The 19,312-nt window shown below is 42.1% G+C and overlaps 1 protein-coding gene across 6 annotated transcripts; it reads left to right on the forward strand.

Annotated features, from left to right (window-relative positions):
• Nucleotides 1-5,835: 5,835 nt before the first annotated feature.
• On the forward strand, nt 5,836-18,980 carry lcorl (ligand dependent nuclear receptor corepressor-like). Of its 6 annotated transcripts, none has more exons than XM_086082894.1 (8): nt 5,836-5,977; nt 7,009-7,074; nt 7,558-7,646; nt 7,744-7,870; nt 8,163-8,387; nt 8,571-8,658; nt 13,800-18,739; nt 18,833-18,980. In XM_086082894.1, exons 1-8 carry the CDS (start codon nt 5,884-5,886, stop codon nt 18,838-18,840), a joined length of 5,637 nt encoding a protein of 1,878 aa, XP_085939020.1. In that variant the 5' UTR covers nt 5,836-5,883; the 3' UTR covers nt 18,841-18,980. The 6 variants fall into 6 exon arrangements, with proteins under 6 accessions (XP_085939020.1, XP_085939019.1, XP_085939021.1 ...); XM_086082893.1 differs by having other exon boundaries at nt 18,829-18,976; XM_086082895.1 differs by having other exon boundaries at nt 8,574-8,658; nt 18,829-18,976.
• Nucleotides 18,981-19,312: the final 332 nt, after the last annotated feature.

Below are 19,312 nucleotides of genomic sequence, written 5' to 3' on the forward strand. Positions count from 1 at the left end.
CATAAGCCCACCGAGCTCCTTTTCACCATTAACGTCCAGAACACACGTCAGCCTGAGCCCTCCGGCTTACCTTCAGACTGACCAGATTCACAAATGACAGACAGCTTAGAGAGCGAGCGAGAATGGGGGCAGTCGAAAACCAGCTTGACGCAGCTGAAGGTATGAAACGCCTTTAGATCTGCGAACAAATTCAGGTTGGATTTGTAACTTAATATGCCGTATTTCCGGGGGTAAATTAATACTTATATCCCATTATTGCACACTTTGGTGTTGTAAAATAGTGGCCTTCGTGCAAACATCCTGAATACTGGATGGATTAGCCCACACTCTAGACTATAGACAGTTTGGCTCCAATAAATTCATGATAACTCATTGAATTCTTTAGCGATTTTGACACAGGTTGGTTCGTTACAAACATCAGACATGAAATGATGATACAAGTCATTTTATAATCAGGGCTTTCAAATACAGACCATTGCGGGACTTGCTCAACACGGCAGCCACTCACTATGCCGATGGCCGCTTGCTTGATTAGTGCGTGCTTTGCTTCCTCTTTCTAAATCATCACGTAGCTTTTCAAAATGTCTTGGCGCAGCTTGGAAACTTGGTGCACTGTTGGTGTTTTGAACTAACAACTGGGGGAAAGCCCCCAGTTACCCAATTAGGTCAAAATCACCAAAGAAGAGTGTTGTCAAAAGAACATCAGGTATGATTTCATGTAACATTAAAGGTAACATGAGGTAACATAGAATAGTTCAAGAGACTGGTATATTCTGGCATCTTATTTAGGGCTTTGGCCAGATGATCCTTCCTGAATTCTGCCAAGCAAAGAGGGGGCTTTTCTTGGTTGGGATAATAAAAGGGTATCTGCATAATGGCCAAAATCCAGCAGTGGTCCCCAAGATCTTACTGTAGTGTACTCTACATACTACACTCATCAAAAAACACTCATGTGATCATTTCATTTATTTTTCTTTCTTTTCATGTTTCTCTCCCCTAAGTTTATTTCATAAAATGAGTGCCAAACTTTCCAATTGAGTGAAATAAGTCGTTTTTGGAAAACTCATTTAAATGGCCCAGCTCAAAGGGCGAAGGGCGTCTGCATCATGTCAGAAACTAAACTCTAAAGGATTCACTTGCCAAAAACACAATGAGACTTTGGACGCTCTTCAGTGTGCCGTGACTGAGGTTACACTCCAGTAAAAAAGCTTATTTTGATTTGCTAGATGTACAAATGATTAAACACGCTGGTTCCAAGTATTAGCACAAATAGCATACATAATCCATCAAATGTCATCGATCAACACCTTTTTATAAATAAAATAAAAAAAACTGCCAAACCCCTGCTGTAATCCTGAGGCTTTCACTTTACTGCCTCATTTTTCAAATTTATTTTGCTGCATCTGATTAAACATGATCCACACTGCTTTCTACACACCACAGTGAATTACATTTAACTGGGACGCTTATTTGGGTGCATGGCAGAGGGGGTGAACACATCAGCAAGGCGCCTATAATATGTGAAAAAAAAAATACTAATTGAAAGCAGAATAACACAAATAGAAATGTGAGCTTGAGGGTTTCATTATGAGCCAGTTTAATTGTTAAATTGGGCAATAAAAGCTCTCTACTAATGCCACAAAATCCTGTTTAGATTAAATGTGTGAGGTGTTTCTTTTATGGTATAGGGAGCTCTGGTTCTAATCATTTTAAAATCCAATGGAATGCACCTGTAAATGGAATTAAATTAAACACCCCTTCCTGACAGGCTTCAAACAAGCAGGCCAGTTAAAGCCCCAGAACGAATTGTTGCGTGGTGCTGACAAACAGGGATTTGCTGAGCTAAATAAAATGGATGTTTACGTCGTTGGGTTGTTCATATTGACACAATTAATCCTGTAATGATAGGTCATAATTACTTCATTCTTGTTGGATGACAGCAAAACCGAAAAGTCAAAATGTCTTACAAAGAGGTTCTGAGAAAAAAACTCTTGAGGTTGGGATAAAAAAAAAAAAACTTGATGACAAGCAACCAGACGAGCACTAGTGGTTAGCAGGTCTGCCTCACATTTCTGAGGTTCTGGGTTCAAATCTCAGTTCTGACCTTCCTGTGTGGAGCTTTCATGTTCTTTCCGTGCTTGTAAGGGTTCACTAAATACTCAAAATTGTACAAGTTAGTGTGGCTGGATATTGGTCGATTAAGTACTTACTGATATGTGCTCTTGTCACTTGCGACAATGGTGTATCCCACCTCTCACCCAAAGTCAGCGGTGATAGGCTCCATCTTATCTGCGACCCTAATCAAGACAAGCAATAAAGAAAATGAATAGATATTAGTTTTAGCAAATGCGTAACATTTGAATCACAATTAAGAAAAGTTGCCTTTAGTGCTCGTGTAGGAAATTGTATTGAAATATGAACAAATTTGAATGGGGTTTATTTAGCAATCTGATTTGACAAGGCAGTGAAAATGAGAAAACTTCAAATATGTTGCTACTGTTTCGCACTTTTAAACTACATAACAAGATCCATGTGTGTGCGCGCGAGTGCAAACAAGCACACACACACATACACTACTGGGTGCCTCTGCACCCAACCAGGACTAAGTGGAGTTTGCAATGAGTTATGGTATCGAGGTGTTAAATGTTCCTCTGGGCTGCAGCAGAAGCAGTTGATGGACCGCCACTATGGTACTATATAGCTGTCCTTTTTTTGTTGTGTTTTGCCTTAGTTGATATGAGCATGTGCACGTTTTGCCTATGTGACCCCCTAACCCCTCTTTACACAGGGTACAACAGCAGCATGGTTCTCAGCACTGCCATTTTTCATTACCATCTCCACGGTGAGGCCCCTCTTCGCCCTTGTTGAAACAAACCCCCACTTACTAGCCAACTTTGCACAACTCATGCCCTTTAATGAACCTTTCCCTGGCTGTATTCTCTCATGAAATTTATTTTTAAACCTACCTAGGTGATGTTAGGGAAACATGTTACAAGCCCTATTGAAAAGAGTGACAAACATGTTCTGTGCACATCATCAGACCTCGTTACAATATTGCCTATTAGAGATACAACCTATGAGCATCTTAAGTGATCTGCTGCCCCCATGTGGTTGTTTTACCCACTAGCAAGTAAGTTATTTCTGCACATTGAAAGCAGGCAGACATTAGATTCATGCATCACTTACAAAAAATGTGTTTTTGTTTACATCCATTCATCCATCCATCCATTCTCAATTAACGTTAAATAAATCCAACCATTTCATATAGCGCTTGTCCTCGGTCAGTGGACCAGAACTCCTTCAAAGTCGTCTGGAAGTCTTTCTCCATGACCTGACCAAACTCCTCCCACGCCAATTTGCCTCGGTGACCAGACCACCAAAGCTGCATTCCACTTGGCCAGCCAGTACCCACCAGCTGCCTCCGGAGTTCCACAGGCAAAAAAGGTGCAAAAGTACACCTTCTTCAGCTTGGGTTGGTGCCAGCACAAACACGGTACAGCCATCACCTTAGCTACAACTCTTGTGGGCCGAGTGATGGCTTGACTCGACTTACTTGAAATTTAGTGGATATGAAGTTAAGACTTGAGACTTACTTGCGACTTGTTTGGTGTGTGACTGTGACTTACACCTCCACCCCCCCCCCTTTCTGGTCTTTCCTAAAAATAATGCTCTCTATACTTGGTGCTCCTCAAATTTAATACAGCAGAGGCAGCAAGTCGATAAATTGGCCTAAAAAATGCAGTATAGGAGGAGCTCTAGTGATCTCTGGGCCATTTTAGGATGACCCCTGACCCCACTTTGAAGGTGCACAGCTGTTTGGGTCATGTCCAAACCAACTCACACACAACAGAAAATACTCATTGAACATACTGTAATGAAGAACACATCAAGTAGATAGCTGATACTAAGGCGTGAATGTTGGGCATATGGTCAAATACTTTTACACAAATAGATTTTTCAGGTAGGCTATCTGTACTTTACTTAAGTAATTATTCTTCTTCTAATGTATTTTTACTTTTTCTCCTATATTTGAAAACAGATATCTGTACTTTTCACTTTTTTTTTCAATCTCACTGAATGACGATTGAATTGAATTGAATTGAATTGAATTTGAATTGAAATGTTTATTTTGAATATTTCAACATTTTCAATACATGAATAAGTGACAATAATCAACGAAAGAAAAGAAAACAGGTAATATTAAATAAAAAAATCAATTACAATTCGAAAAGGAGTGAGAAGAAGTAAAACTTATTTACTCACACCTTTTCTCCTTAAGTAAATAACATAACTTCCGTCCTTCTCTTACATACACACAATATGTGAATTAATACATGTTAACATCCACCCATAGCCTAATACATTCGTTTAACATCACATGAACAGTCCCACTTATAAATCTACTACTTCAGTCTATTTACACAATATAAACGTAAAAAAAAAAAAAAAGCAGTCAAACTAACCAAAAGAAGGAGAGAGAAAAACACAAACAAAAAAAGTAGTAACCCCCAAAAAATAATAAGACAATTATCCCAACTCACCTAGTAAGTGACCACTCCTTCCGCATCCTCATATTGTTTGAAAATCCTATTTTTATACTGTATTTTAAACTGTCTCATATTTGTACACCGTTTCAACTCCCCACTAAATCCCTTGAGTAGCCTCACCCCGCATACTGATAAACAAAAATTCTTTCTTAGGTTCTTTAAAATCACAATGCCTCCGTATATTGTAACACTCATTATGGTTCTTAAACAACTGTTGAATATTCTGTGATAGTAACATTGGCGACGCGCCTTGGAAAGAATGGGACTAGAGAGGCATAAGGGCGTTCAGATTTTGATTAATTGAAATCCTGAGGTCTTAGAAGGCACAAAAAAATTACAGAAGCAACATAATCTTTTATCAGTGCAGTCAGACGGGGTTCACACTTCAGACTTACATATGAATAGACTGTCAATGCCGCTTATTCGCCGTTGGAAGAAGTGAAGCCAACGGTGGCCATCTTACGTTGTCATTCACTAAGGCCGCCTGACGTGAATACATTCATTTCTCCATGGTATTTTCACGTTATTGTCTGCCAACGAAGAAAATTCCACCGTATGGGAGAAGCCCTACGTGTGCATTTTTATTGCTAAGAAAAACACTTAATATTCTCTTAGGTACATCACAGGGTGCTATTCAAAGATGAATCTGCTTTATGTTGTCAAAGCCATCAACAATCAAGTGAGCCCATCAGGATAAAAAAAAAATGCTAAACTGCTAAATGTAAACCTAACCTCTGTGAGTCACAATTCAGTGGCTTTCATGACTCCATACATGGATCCTAGCGCAAAACACGCATTGATACCAGTGTTTTCAGCAAAAAATAAATCAAATCAAATCAAATGAACAGAAGTGGTCAGTAAAAGTAGCAACGTAAGACGGCTGCCCTCTGGCTTCAGCAGCAAAGGTCCTATTGACAGTCCATTCATCAAGTCATAACTTTTTGGGGCCCTAAACGACTAGTTACGCCTTTACTAAAAAAAACACACACAAAAAAACAACAGCTTACAGCGTTTAAAATTAATTATCATTCTCATCTAGGGAAAAAATATTATATAGGTTTTTATTATTATTATGTTTATTATTATTATTATTATTATTATATGAATGAAAACAGTTCGACATCCTGACCCCAGGATCAAATGGCTTGCGTCTGTCTCCTCCAAGTGACGATGTGTAAGAATGCAGCTGTGAGAAGAAGCCACCTACCTCACTCCGGAGCTTGCCTTTTCGGTCCGGGAGGCTCCGTCCACTTCTGTTTTTTTTTTTTTTTTTTTTTTTTTTTTTTAATAAACACAGTCGACGTAGGGACGGAGAGAGGGAGGGGAATGACGCAGAATGGCGGCTGTGCCGTGCTCCAAGTGCACGGCAGAAAGAAAGGGCTTTCGGCGGGAACTTGACTCTTGGCGATACAAGCTGATACACTGCGTCGGTATGATTCGCGTGTTGTTTGCTTTCTTCGAAATAAATAAATTAATTAATTGACCGCACGGAGCGCTAGTCTGACATTGTTTGCGCCACCCGGCGATGTTACTCGGTAGCTAGTAACTAGCTGGCTAGCTATGTGGCTAGCTAGCAAGCTAGCGCCAACTAGGTGGGCAGCCTAAACTGACTGGCTAAGATGTACCAGCTGGCTAGTTGACACTCTTTGTGCCTCCCTCAATAACGTCCTTAACACGACTTGTTTTCGACCTGGTAATGTATTTCAGAGAGCACGTTACACGGAGCTTAAAGGTGTGTCGTAAAATATGCCATTAGCTGTATGTAATTGGTACTTGAAACAGTATGCACATGCAATTAGAATCGCGAACACCCTGCTAATATTAAGGCACTTTGGGGGAGGGGATGATGGCTGAGATAAAGCAGCCAAGATATACTCGTTGCATGAGAAGAATATACACTTAAATAGTTGTTCTTGGCTTGTAGCGTTTTTTTTAAGAAGTTGGCAATGCTGCACCGCACGTACATTGCCTGTTAACCGTTTTCGTACTTTTATGTGTTGAAGAATCAATAGCCTAAATATGCCAAATTTAAAAATGTTTGATAAACGTTGATGGTATTGATGTGGACATGGCTTCATTGTTTACCTGTAACCAGGGCTGGATGGACTGGCCATCTGACATACAGGGCAGATGCCTGGCGGGCCGGTGTCTTTTGGGGCCGATGTGGTGCTATTCAATTATTATTTTCCTCCATTTTCCCCCCGAGAGACCCACCCACAATTTAGAAGGAGCAGCCAATTAATCCATTTACAATACAGAGAGCAAAATGAACCAATAAACATCAGCGGTCGAGCTACGTGGTAGCCAAGGGTGGTCAGGAATTGGCAAGCCTAAGTCAAAATGCCAGGGCCGATTTATTTGTGCCAGTGCAGCCCTGCCTGTGACTGAAAACTAGCAGTAGAGTTGCACCAGATGTAAGTTTGACAGAGTGAATTTAGTGTACCATGTTTTTGTCTTGCAGGGTTCGAAAGCATCCTGGAGGGAATATATGGTTCCATGCTGACAAGAGACCTTAATTTATTTGATGGTGAGTTGCCCCACCCCCCAAAAATGCTAACTTGTTTTTTGACAATATTGCGGGCAAATGTGGTTGGCACACTCTTGTTATCCACCAAAGAAAAATACACACTTGACATGTTCAAATGGATTATAGACATGAAAGGGTTGAAAGAGGAGGGGCTTGCGTTGTAAACAGTTTTTTGCGGAGAGTAAAAGGAACATGTCAGAAAATTATTTACTACGAGTAATACATCTTTGTTCATCATCAATGTATAGCGGTCAAAGTTAATGCTCTTCCACTAGATGGCAGAAAATGCATCATTACACTTGTCAGTAAATTGAGCAGAGCTTATCATTATATTTTTTGTGACATTTTTGTTTGGTGGTGTGCCAAGACATTTTTTGAAATGTATGTGCAGTTGCTCAATAAAGGTCGAGAAACACTGTATAGATGGTTCAATACAGGTCTTGGATCTTTTGTTAATTTATTTTTTGTTGTCATTCCTTTCAGACTGTGAACCTGAAGAGCTGGTTGACTGGTCTCCAGAGGCAAACTGCTCTCACTGCTCATTGTGCAACCTTCCTCTGGACAAACTTGGTGTAAGAACTGGATTGGAGTCTTGTTCATAACTTATTATCCAAGTCGTGCGCTGTCATACAACATTTTCCACACCTTTTTTTTGTTTTTGTTTTACAGGAACGAGCACCTTCAACTACATCGCCCCTCTCCTCCCCATCTGATTTCTCTCCATGTCAAGCTCCAACCATCTCTGAGAGCAGCCAGACAGCTCACAAGTTCCTTCAAGCTGTGTTCCACAAGAAAGGCGAGTCTGATGAGTTTTAAGTTTGGACAAACCATCTCATTCAATAGTTAGAGAAAGAAATTTGCCAAATTTTTGTTTATATTCAGTCGGTGCCTTTGGATTTAGACCAACAATGGTGCTGACATGTCATCGGCATTTAAAAGACAGCAGTTTGACTTCTGAAATTTTGTGTGACTTAACTAGCATATTTTAGGGCGAATTCTGAATCGTTTCTTTAGGGACATCTGAATGATCCTGGAATGGCGGCAACATTTTAATGTAATCAATTTGGATTTTCATTCCCTTTTGTCAGATGTGCCTCTGTGCTGTGATGCCAATATTCCTCGGATTGCAGAAGAACTGATGAAGAAAATGATACACCAGTTCGCCATGGAGTATGCATCCAAGTGCCTACTCCACACCACGTCTATGGATGTTACAACAAGGACCTCCTCGCCTTTATCTGGAACACCAGATGCCCCTTTGGACCTGACCTTAAACCGAACTCCGGGAGAAACCGAAAGAGAATCTGATACAGGTTAGTGGCAATCTTTAAAAATCAAACTTATGTTGTGATTGTGGGTGTCATTTTAAAATTTTGGATTCTGTGTCTTTTGACGTGTGCTATCAAACCCACACTGCTTTGTGTGTGTGCATATTTATATATTATCCTATCATAGTAATTTGTGACTAAATCAATTGAATTTGAATTATCCTGCAGCAGATGGTGTGCTCGACCTTTCCAAAAAGAACAGCGCCGCCACCTCAACACATTCATCAACATTGTCATCTAACGTCAAAGCCTCAGGGTAAGAAGTTAATTATAAATCACACTACTTGTTTCTGCTAAATTGATGGTATTGGAGAGAAAAAAACAGTGGAAGCTGTGCTCTTATTTCACAACTATGTAAATACACAGATTTTACATAAGGGTATTTTGTTGATTTCTACTATTTTTAAAACCAAGTGAGATCTTATGGTTGTGCAGCTAATAATGTTAACGATAAGTCGATTGTTGAATGGTATCTTTGTTTGGCTGTCCCATGGCCCATTGAATTTTTAGTAGCCTATGTGAATTTTGGTTAAGTGGGGTTGACTCTTCTATCTCTTGAGCGGTAACGTCACAGCATTGGCACCGTATTTGAAATAATGCCAAAAGCCCAGGATTGTACACTGATGAGGGTTGCATTACAGTTTCCTATCATGAATTTATTTTATTTTCAACCGATCCACTCACGAATCCGATTACTCCACGTAATGTGTACATAAGACTGTCACAGAAGGATAACAAAACTGCAGCAGTTGTTTGTGAGTAACGCCAGCCATTCACAGACTGTCCCACCTGGACGTGAAGAGGCTTTATCGCAACACACTGCGTATGTGTGTAAGAGACGCACAACGGTGTGCGTGAGTGTCCAGACAGACAGACAGACAGACAGGCATGCAATAACAGGCAGTGATGTTACCAACAAGGCATAAAGGAGTGGACCCCTCGCTCTGCACCCCCTTCTACCTAATGCCCAAATCACACCCTCTCCATCATCACCATCCTGACCCTGCTGTTTGGTCCTCCCATCCCTAGGAGGCAGATCAGGCAGAAGGAGTACATTGAGAGGAGCTTGGAGCTGTCTGAGGGGCTGCTGTCCAAGGCCTTGAAGGACATACGCTCAGGAAGGCTGCAAGAGCAGCGTGCTGCATTGCTATATGGAATTCCCCTTCACACCCTGAGGCAAGGCCTGGAAGACTGGTCAGAAGGAAGGTTAGCAGCGCTGCACCCAGCGTCGCAAAGCAACAGAGATTTCAGGGAGGAAATGACGTCCTACAGCATGATGTCATCGATGCTTGGCGGCGAAGCCCGCCTCGTCCTGCAGAAGGTGGCGGCATGGGCTGAGCGGGCTGAAATTGGAGGCGATGCAGAGGAGAACGGAGAGCTCAGTTTCTCTCCGGCCTCACTTCATTTTTATAAGCCAAGCGGTCTACTGAGGACCCTCCCCCACTCTTTTCCCCAGCTCAGGGATGCTCTCCAGCTCTCTCCAAGTCCCACTCCCAGTCTTGAGGCCCCCACACCCCTTCGTATCCCTCAGGTCCGTTCCATGACCAATCACAGCAGGTTAGCCCCAGCAGAGATTCACAATGCTACCGAAAACCGCCGTACCTCACCAACGGAAGGCGCTGCCAATTTACTGACAACTACTGCCAGACCTCCGTCTTATTTCAAAGTCAGATCACCTTTCCTGGCACATGGCTGCACAGGAAGTGCCAACCAGTCACCTCTTCGCCAGGTACAACGCAGCTCCTCATTGGATGATTCCGAGGAAGGAGCAGACCGCCGCGACAAAGACAAGCAGCCGAGAAAGAAACGTGGACGATACCGCCAGTATGACCACGAACTGATGGAGGAAGCCATCACCATGGTGATTGCCGGCCGCATGAGCATATCGAAGGCCCAAGGAGTTTATGGGGTACCCCACAGCACACTGGAATACAAAGTCAAAGAGCGCACTGGAACACTGAAAAATCCACCCAAGAAGAAATCTGCCAGTTTTTTCTCACCCAATTCCACTTCGTCTGATTCCGGAACCATTAGCGGTTCCGCAAACTCAGGGACTATTGCCTCACCTGCTGCTGCGAAAATGTTCTAGACAAAGAAACACGTCCAGAACCCACCACCTCTTACAGATGTTTTCTTGGGATCTTGTTAAAACACAACACATGCCTTTACAAATATATGGTTATATTATTCAGGTTAAACTGTGAGTCTGTTTTTGATAGTCATACTTTGTGCTGTGTTTCTGCAATTTGGTCCTGGACTTGAATGTGGTGGGGAATTTTTCAAGAGGCGTTTGTCCACAACGGCTTGTGTCAACATAATTCAAGGATTTTTCATTTGAGGAAATGAATTTTATATGTTAAGACAATTGTCAAAAAAGCTATTTACGGTGGAATAGATTTTTGGTTTTAGTTCTGACATACATTTTGATTCTGACACTTCTATGTTTTCTATTTCTCAGAAGTCTTGTCCAATCACTTGAAATGCTGTTCTTAAAGGTCTTCTTGGTTATGGTATTCTGGGTCCTAAACCACAAATCAACAAAATACGACCTTAGATTTCCCAGGATCAAATGACTGAAACACAGTAACGGTAAAAAGATGACTCCAGTGTGGGTTAGCTGTTCAGAAATTAGGTTCTTCAGGTTGGACTTAATTCTTAAAAGTCCTTGTTAATGAAGCAATGATGATTGTCATTTGCAGCTTTCTATCTCTCTGGGTACCTGACCAAGGCCATTGAAGTGACTTAGAGCCATCATAACAATAAACTCTCATTGTAATTATTGTTATACACCTCTGCAAACAGGAAGATTGTATATTGCTAACTACTGTGATTAGCTATTTTAATGTGAGCTGTTGTTGAATAGAATGGTGTAAAAAAGAAAAGAAAAGAGAAAAAAAGCCATGTGTTGTCCTTAGTTTTTGGTTCTTTATTTGTAGTGGGAATGCATTTGTGTAGCATGTTTTCAAATGTGCACTGACAAGCTTGGGTACTATGTTATTCTGTATGTGTATTGTTTAAAAATGTTTTATGACCTCAGATATTTACTAATGTTGCTACTGTAGCTGCATTACTGTACAACCTCCTACATGACTGCTGCTTAAAATGTCTATTTTACGGGACCATTTGTTCCATAAAAGCGTTCAGTTTAGTTCAACAATGATGATTGAGAGATGGCATGGAAAGACAAAATGATTTTATGTGTACTGCGTGTAAATCAATAGCGCTAATGGTTGATTGTGATGCTGGGCTGGGCTTGACTCATTGTAAAGGGGCCCCACAGGCTTTTTTCTGTCTTGGAAATGGTTTCACTGAAATGCCGGTTATTTTTTTCTCTCTCTCGTCTTGTCTGTCCTTGAGATGGACTGACCTCCAACAACCACACCAACAGTGCTAATACCAAAGCAGCAGTTCAGTTCAGGGTTACCAACAAGCTGTTTCTTAAATGTCTATTTGATGTGATGTCAGCGTGCACGCCTCTCTTATCTAACCTCATTGCCACATATACCTCTGAACATCATTTGCCTACAGCCCAGTGTCAGGTTTCTTTCACCGCCGTCTGTGTCAAGGGGTATGAACTGGTTCTTTGTCTCAAGGAACGAGGTATACATTTATTCCCGTTTTTGACACATTTTTAAAGGTTTTATTGGGCACTGTGGCATTTACAGATCTGCCTTGTTTTTGTAACTGTAGATTTACATTCTTGTTCATCTTTGTATGTGCTTTGAATTTGAAGTTAAGCCTGATCAAATAATACTCTTGATACTGAATATATCCACTTCTGAATGTTTTTGATGTTTCTTCAACATCAACAGTACCGCAACAAGATTGCTTGCTACTATATGAACAACTTTGTTTGTAAACGAGCCTAAACTCGTCTTGAGAAACGGAAAGCTGAGTGATTTAATTGCAGTGTATTTGAGATCACTAGATTATTTCCCCCTTGCCTCCTGGTAAATATTAGAATCATAACAGATTTCTGCCAGTTATGCATACATGTTATTGCCCTATGGGTTATTCAAATCATGTCTCTGGAAAATTATATTGCGTGGTACAGGATAATTTGTGGTGTTTCAAAGCTGAGTTTGCTTGTTGTACTTGTTAATTTGTAATCGAGCACTTAAATGCAATGTAAAATGTGTATTGTGGAAAATGCATGAATGCTTTTAAATGTTAAGCCGCTGTATTTAATTTAATCCCAAAACGACACACGTGAATGTTGTGATTTAGTGATTGAGTGATTAGTAGAACATCAAAAGGAACAATGTGGCAACAATCTTCGAAAGAAATAGACAACTTGCAAGTCCAGCATGCTCTGTGGTTGTCACGGTAAAGCTTAATTTTTGTGAAAGATTGGAGCCACTATCATGCCGTTGAGTACATAATTCTCTTGTTTTAATTTCACTGTACTATTTGGCTTTTTTTCACTATAGTGTCATAATTAATCAAATCGGTCTTAAAAAAATACTGGTAATTTGTAACAATGGCATTGTACCTCGGCTTCATAAAGTGCTGTGCTGAATTTATTAGTGCGTCACTGACATGGTTGAAGGTCTGGATTTAAACTCCACCTAAGATTTTGGAAATGGTATCAAATTTCAAACATGTTATTATTTGTGTTGTTTATTGTGAAATCTTTGTCATGACCTAATTTAACTGTTGACTTGAACATTAATTACTTTGTTGATCGGTTAAGATTGTTAGTGAAAGTGCTGTTCAAAAGAAAAGAGGTTTGAGCGTTTCTACAATCATTCCTGCTGTGTTTAGCAGAATGTTAATTTGCCTTCTGCAACTCAATAAAACAGCTCTTAACAAACTGCCAACTTGTCATAAATGTTTACCTTTTCAATTTGGTAGTAGGTCTGGTCATCGTGTGATACATTTGTGGGACATTTAAACCTCTTTGCATCTAATTGATGGTTTGACAACTTGTGTTCTTTAGAAAGATATATATATATATTTTTTTTTTAAATCAAGCGCAGTTAAATGCGGGAAAATGCTTTTGAAGTATACTATGCAAAGCTGTACCATCCGTTATTGATTGACAAGTTGTTGGCTTTTTTGAAAAATTGAATTTTAAAGTGTAAAAAAAAAGCTGGTTGAGGAAATTAGTTGGATGTTATTGAAATTTTCCCGGAAATAATATACTCGATGTGCAGAAATGTTTAATATAAACTAGAGCTTAACAGATTTTAACAAAAAAGTGATTGTTTTATTTATATATACTTTAATAGGATGATTAATCTGTTCTCAATTTTAACCCGCAAATATTGGAATTGGCATCGGCCCCTAGAAACATAGTCAGACTTCATACAAGTGGGTACAAATCCTTTATTAATCAGAACGTGACTCATCCAAGAGATCAGACTACTAACTCATTCCTTTGTATTTTGCCCCTAGCTGCCCATCTACTTCAGATAAAGAAGAATTGGGAGATTTAAAGCAACGGAAGCCTCACCAGCAATCTGCACTAGGTGTTGTCCTTAGCTCGCTCTGCCTAGCACATTGTTCCTTACTCTACCAGATGCTGAAGTTGGCACACAAGGAAAATTTGCTCCTTACCCCTGCCCACAAACCCATTCCAACAGAAACGCACTGCTGTCATTGTGGATTACATACACCTGACGTTGTCCCCAAGTGTAAATCCCGAAACAGCGATACATTAGACCCTCCGTCTGATTGTGGTCTTCAAGGCTGCAGAAGCACACCGTGCCGTCCCAGAGACTTGCATTTAAACGGGTGTAAAAGTGTAGCCCCTCTGGACCCAAACAGCTGCTGTATGAAAAGATGTAGGGTAAACAATTACGCTCTGATTTGCCCTAAGAGACTCCAATGTACTTGTAGTCATGGTCTACCAGCAAATAACATCAACGACCTAATGTGCTCTATTGGTCCTTGCGCTTCAGTCCACTGTAAGCAACATCCACACCCTTATTTATGTGTTACAAACCACACCTGTGTGACCCATCGCAAGAAAACAACAGGAGAATGTGAACCCCCTCCTCCTGTTTTGCGAAGAGAGCGGAGCTTGTCTCTTCGACCCCTTTCTCCAATCTTCTCAGATGTTGATATAACCGATGACCTGCCACCTTCCCTCCTTCACCATCAGCAAGAGGAAGAAGCTGCCCACGTGGTTAATGATCATCCAGGACAGCACATTGTCGATGGAGCAAAAACACCGGAACTTGAGTCTTGGACTCCAAGAAATAGTCATGCTGAGAATAACACAAGTGGTGGGACATTACTGCAGGATGTTGTGAACCGCTTCAGTGAGAAACTTGATACCATCAGACCTCCAGAGAAGGATCCAGCTCTGCCCTCGTCACCCATTGATGTTCCTGAACAGGAGCAGCTACAGTCCACCTCAACCAGCCAGAACTTGAAATTTCCTGCCGATGCCCTTCTGACTGAAATTATCACCACCGTGCTTCATACACGCAGTGCCAGCGACTATAACATCAGTGAGCTGTTTCATCGACATGATGACAAAGAGCCCAAGTTACCGAATACGCGCTTGCGTCGTCGCCAGGAAGTGCTTGCTGCCATGGCGACGCCTGCTGATGGTGCTACGAGTCGAAGGCAAAGCTTGCAAATTAAACGAGAGCTCGCAATGCTTGACGTGCCAAACAATAGAAAAAAGTCACCACAGGCGAAGGGATCGCAATTAAAAGATGGCAACGCTGCTGTTAATACAGGTAGCGCTTCGTTGGACTCAAATGTGGTGGCTGAAGAAGAAAACGAAACAGAGTTAAATATGGACTGTCAAAGCGTTACGGGGGTACCGCTCAATATTATCACTCGTGAGCGTAACGTAAATGAAGACAAAGATGATGAGACTGAGAGACAAAGGAAAAGAGGAATATCCATACATGAAGAAGACCCAAACCAAACAATGTCCCATGACCTGCAAAGCAAATTTTGCAATTATTGTTCTCAAGATGGCAGTGAGCAGTCACAGGTGAGGACTCAGTGTGACCAACATTGCCAAAAGGACAAGGTTAGTGCAATATATGATCCCATGATTCTTGAAAACGCCCCGTCAGTACAAAGCTGTGGCACTGATGGGTGTGATAACGGACCAGTTGATGATCAAAGCCATACTGCGATTACAGATGATCATCCAGTCAAAAAATCCCCCTCCAATGAGTCAAGGAGGTCACGGAGAAACATTGTCCCGCCCCAACGCTTCTCCTCTTACGTCACAGAAACCAGGAAAGCCTTCTTTGCAGCTTGTTTCTCTGAAAATATATTTAACCAGAGAACTAATAATGTTTTCACGGCTACCACCTCAGATGCCTTATTAAAGAAATTAGATGTTAAGGATGCGCAGCTTGAATCAAAAACCAAAACATCTAATCTGCCAGACACATTTGCATCAATCCGTAGAGAAGAAAACAGTCCATCTCTTACAGAATCAAAAGAACAAAGTCCGGACGTGACACAAGCTCTAGCGGTCAAAGAAATTGGCTGCGCTGACAAACCTTCAGAGAACACACAACCATATCCAAAAAGCCTATCGGTCTCAAACACTGATTCAAAAACGTTCCAATACGAAAATGTCAGGGTTACTACAAGGTCTGCTACTTGTGCTAAGAATTCTTGCATCTCTCCAGTCCAGTACACAAGCCCAATTAAGTTAATGTTTGTATCACCATTAAATGATAAAGAAGGTATCGTATATAGTCTCAAGTCAGCAAGGTCTAGCTCGAATGCACAAACGGATGAACCCTTTGACCCATGCAAAGAGTCCTCCTGGGCAGGGACACCCGAGAAGAAGCAAAGCCAGATGACTGAAGGTGCTATGCCGCACATCAGGCTTAATCGCAAATCCACTACCTCACCTTTTAAATATGCAGGGCCCTCCACAAAGTCTTGTCCTCCAGCCAAGCAACCTCTCTCACCCCCTCGGTCTCATTCTCCCCCAATGTTGCGTCCCTCACCCGTCAAGTTGTATTCCTCATCACCGGAGTCCGCTTCTTCACCATCAGCGTCTGCTCCACTTGAGTCAAGTTCTTCACCAGCTAAGTCCCTCTCCTCATCACCCCAGTCATCGGGAAAATGTACATCTTCACCTAAGTCTTCCTCCCCTAAAATAGGGTCTAAGAGGTCAGGTGATGTTACGCCACCGAAGAATCAATTCGGAACGGTCGGCCGATCACCGGGTGAATTGCAGTCACTCGATGAAATCTCTCCCCTGAAAAGACGTCCGGGCCGGCCAAAGAAGCTGGGGCCACATCTGGAGCAAAAAGTGAAGAGACCGATTGGTCGACCACGTAAACAGATGTCTGATCATGCAGCAACAGGGAAAAGCGCGGCAACTATTCCTACGGAGACGGAAGAAAAAATCAACAAGAACCTCAAAATAACTGTTGTCTATGGCCGTTCAAGAAAAAACAAGCGAATAGTTTCCGAGAGCTTTGATCAGCTCCAAACAGAATTCCGAGATGCCTGTCGAGCAGTAGGTCTTAAAAACGACTTGAGCGGGACACAAAACTCTCAAATCATTATAGATAATCCCAAACGGAGTTCACCAGAATTTCCTGAGGTGTTACATTGTGCCAACCCTGTCAAAGAGGCTGCACAGCACCTCGGCAAGATTAAATGCCCGAAAACAGAGAAGGCTTTACCATCAAGGAAACCAGGTAGACCAGCTAAAGTGAAAATCTCTGGAATCTCCGTCACCGTTACTACTGTGTCACCAAAGCAACGAAAAATTTTGATTGAGAGAGATTCTCCCGATAAACAAAGGAACAAGAAAGCACTTCTGCCGGAATTTCAAAGTACCAAAGAGGCCAAGACAGTTAGCTGCCCATCAGTTAGCGAAAATTTTCAATTTCAACCGGAGGAACAAAGAGAATCTGAGAGTAAAAACAGTAACCAAGTGCTCCATCAGCCTTTAGCTGTGCGTCATTCCAAAAGAGTAAGCAAGCCCTCTATCTACTTTTTGCACGCCGTTGCCACCGCCACAACTCGGACATATAGTCACAGTAATGCACTGTTACGGCGCTCCAAACAACTTCTGCTGAACAAGGCCTGCAATAAAAGAAAACAAGAAAAACAAAATCCGGCCGTCAACAGGCACTGCTGCGATCAGAAGAGGAAGAACATCTCTCATGATTTGGCTCGAGTAGCTGGTGTTTCTTTAGACTCGATCTTTGCTCCAAAGGAGACGCTCCGTTGGTGGGCGGCATCAGCCGAACAACAGCCCTTGAACCAAGAGCTTGCCAGACGCATTCAGCTCATGTCGGACACTTGGGTCTCAGACCCTGTGGAGAACCAGAACGTAGACGTCCGATTCAAAGTCGAAGGAACCGGTTCATCCGTCGCCAAGTCCAAACATTCTTCCTTGGTCCAAACGCTGTTCAACTGTCCTCCTACTAAACCCAGATCCTGCAGCATGCAGCAGCTCGGCTCCTGGTTTATAGAGACCACAGAGACGCAGTCACTGGATATTGTCAAGAAGACGAGCTCTTGTAATCGATATGAAGTCATGCACTTCCCTCGCTCCGCCAACAAACAAGGGGTCAAGTGCCAAAGTCCTCGGGCGGAACGACTGAGCAGACATCTCAAGAAGTTTGCCAAAACATTGCCAAAGGGCCCTGTCCAATATGAAAAGGCTAGAAAAAGGTTGAGGAAGATTCAACGAGCTCAGTCAATTCGTAACATTAGGCAGCGACTCTTGGCTCACAAGAGTGTCAAGCGTATCCTCAGCCAAGGAACCAGAAAGTGGCAGCGCCTAAGCAAATACCAGACCACACTACTTCAAGTAAAGAGACACTTCCTGACCCAAAAAGAAAGGACGCGTGCAAAGAAAGAAAGAAACACTCAAGTGACCGCATGCGGACCAAAACTGGAAGCATTGAAATCGGTTAAAGATGAGTTTCCTGAAGGTTCGGGGAACAATTCTAAGGCCCGATCTGAGGAGCCTGTGGCTGCACCCAAAGAGCAGAACATCTGCTCTAAAACCTGGAGTCCTGAAACCCTGAAGGAATGCCGGGTATGTTTGAAGAAGATCAACACCCCAGATAACAAATCAGCAGAGGAGTGGGACTCTTATACCGTGACACTGGATAAGTCGGCCTCTGCGTTTGTGTTTGCTGGAAAGGACAGACAACTGGTAGAAGTTGTTCAAGCTGTGAAACGAAAACGGCACACAAATGGCATGGCTGCGCCTACAAAACGGGCAGATTCTGCTTGTAAATCACTCCAGAAGCTGGATGGAACGCCTTTGGGGAGGCAGAAGGACAAATGTGAGTTTTCTGAACCACCACCTGCAAAAAAGTTGCGACAATCGCGGATGAAGGGCCTAAGTGGACCAAAGTGGTGCGACTTTGTGCTTGGTAACTACCTCCTTTCCTTTACCGAATCCCACTTTACAGAATTGTGAAACAACCCTAAATCATCTGGAATTGTGTTTCTTCTCTGGCAGGAAGATAGATGACGCACAAGGCCTCCCTCCGTCCTCCGCGGGAACCGGACTGTGCTGTTTTGTGGTGCCTTTGGACACTGAGCTGACCGTGTGGACTGACCATTACGCTACGGTGCAGTCTTTCCCTCAGCAATTATGTAGCAGTCTAACTTAAGAAAAAGCTTTGATGTTGCACTATTTTTATATGTAGACTTTTTGAAAATACTTTTTTCTTTTGATAAAACATGCCTTGTCTGAAGAGCTGAAAGTAGGACAAAGGTGAACTGCATCATTGAGAGCACTCTGCCCTAGAAATACCTCATCAAGGTCTCCCTCCTCCAACATACCTGAATCAAATAATAATCAGGCTCATTACTGTGATGAGTAAGGTGTGTTAGAGGGGGGAGACATGGAAAACCGGCTGGATAGGGGCTCTCGAGGACTTGACATGGAGACCCGTGGTCTAAACCTTTTACCGGCATGTTTCTTGATGGCAAGTTACAAA

This window comes from Leptonotus elevatus, chromosome 8, assembly GCF_054856555.1.
Source record: "Leptonotus elevatus isolate MCC_2025b chromosome 8, RoL_Lele_1.0, whole genome shotgun sequence".
Taxonomy (NCBI): Eukaryota; Metazoa; Chordata; class Actinopteri; order Syngnathiformes; family Syngnathidae; genus Leptonotus; species Leptonotus elevatus.

Bases quoted from the DNA above. Each gene is read 5' to 3' on its own strand.
- lcorl (XM_086082894.1), top strand. From the start codon at position 5,884: ATGGCGGCTGTGCCGTGCTCCAAGTGCACGGCAGAAAGAAAGGGCTTT. The intron at 7,647-7,743 runs GTAAGAACTGGA...TTTGTTTTACAG, and splicing joins TTCCTCTGGACAAACTTGGT to GAACGAGCACCTTCAACTAC. The intron at 7,871-8,162 runs GCGAGTCTGATG...CCCTTTTGTCAG, and splicing joins AGCTGTGTTCCACAAGAAAG to ATGTGCCTCTGTGCTGTGAT.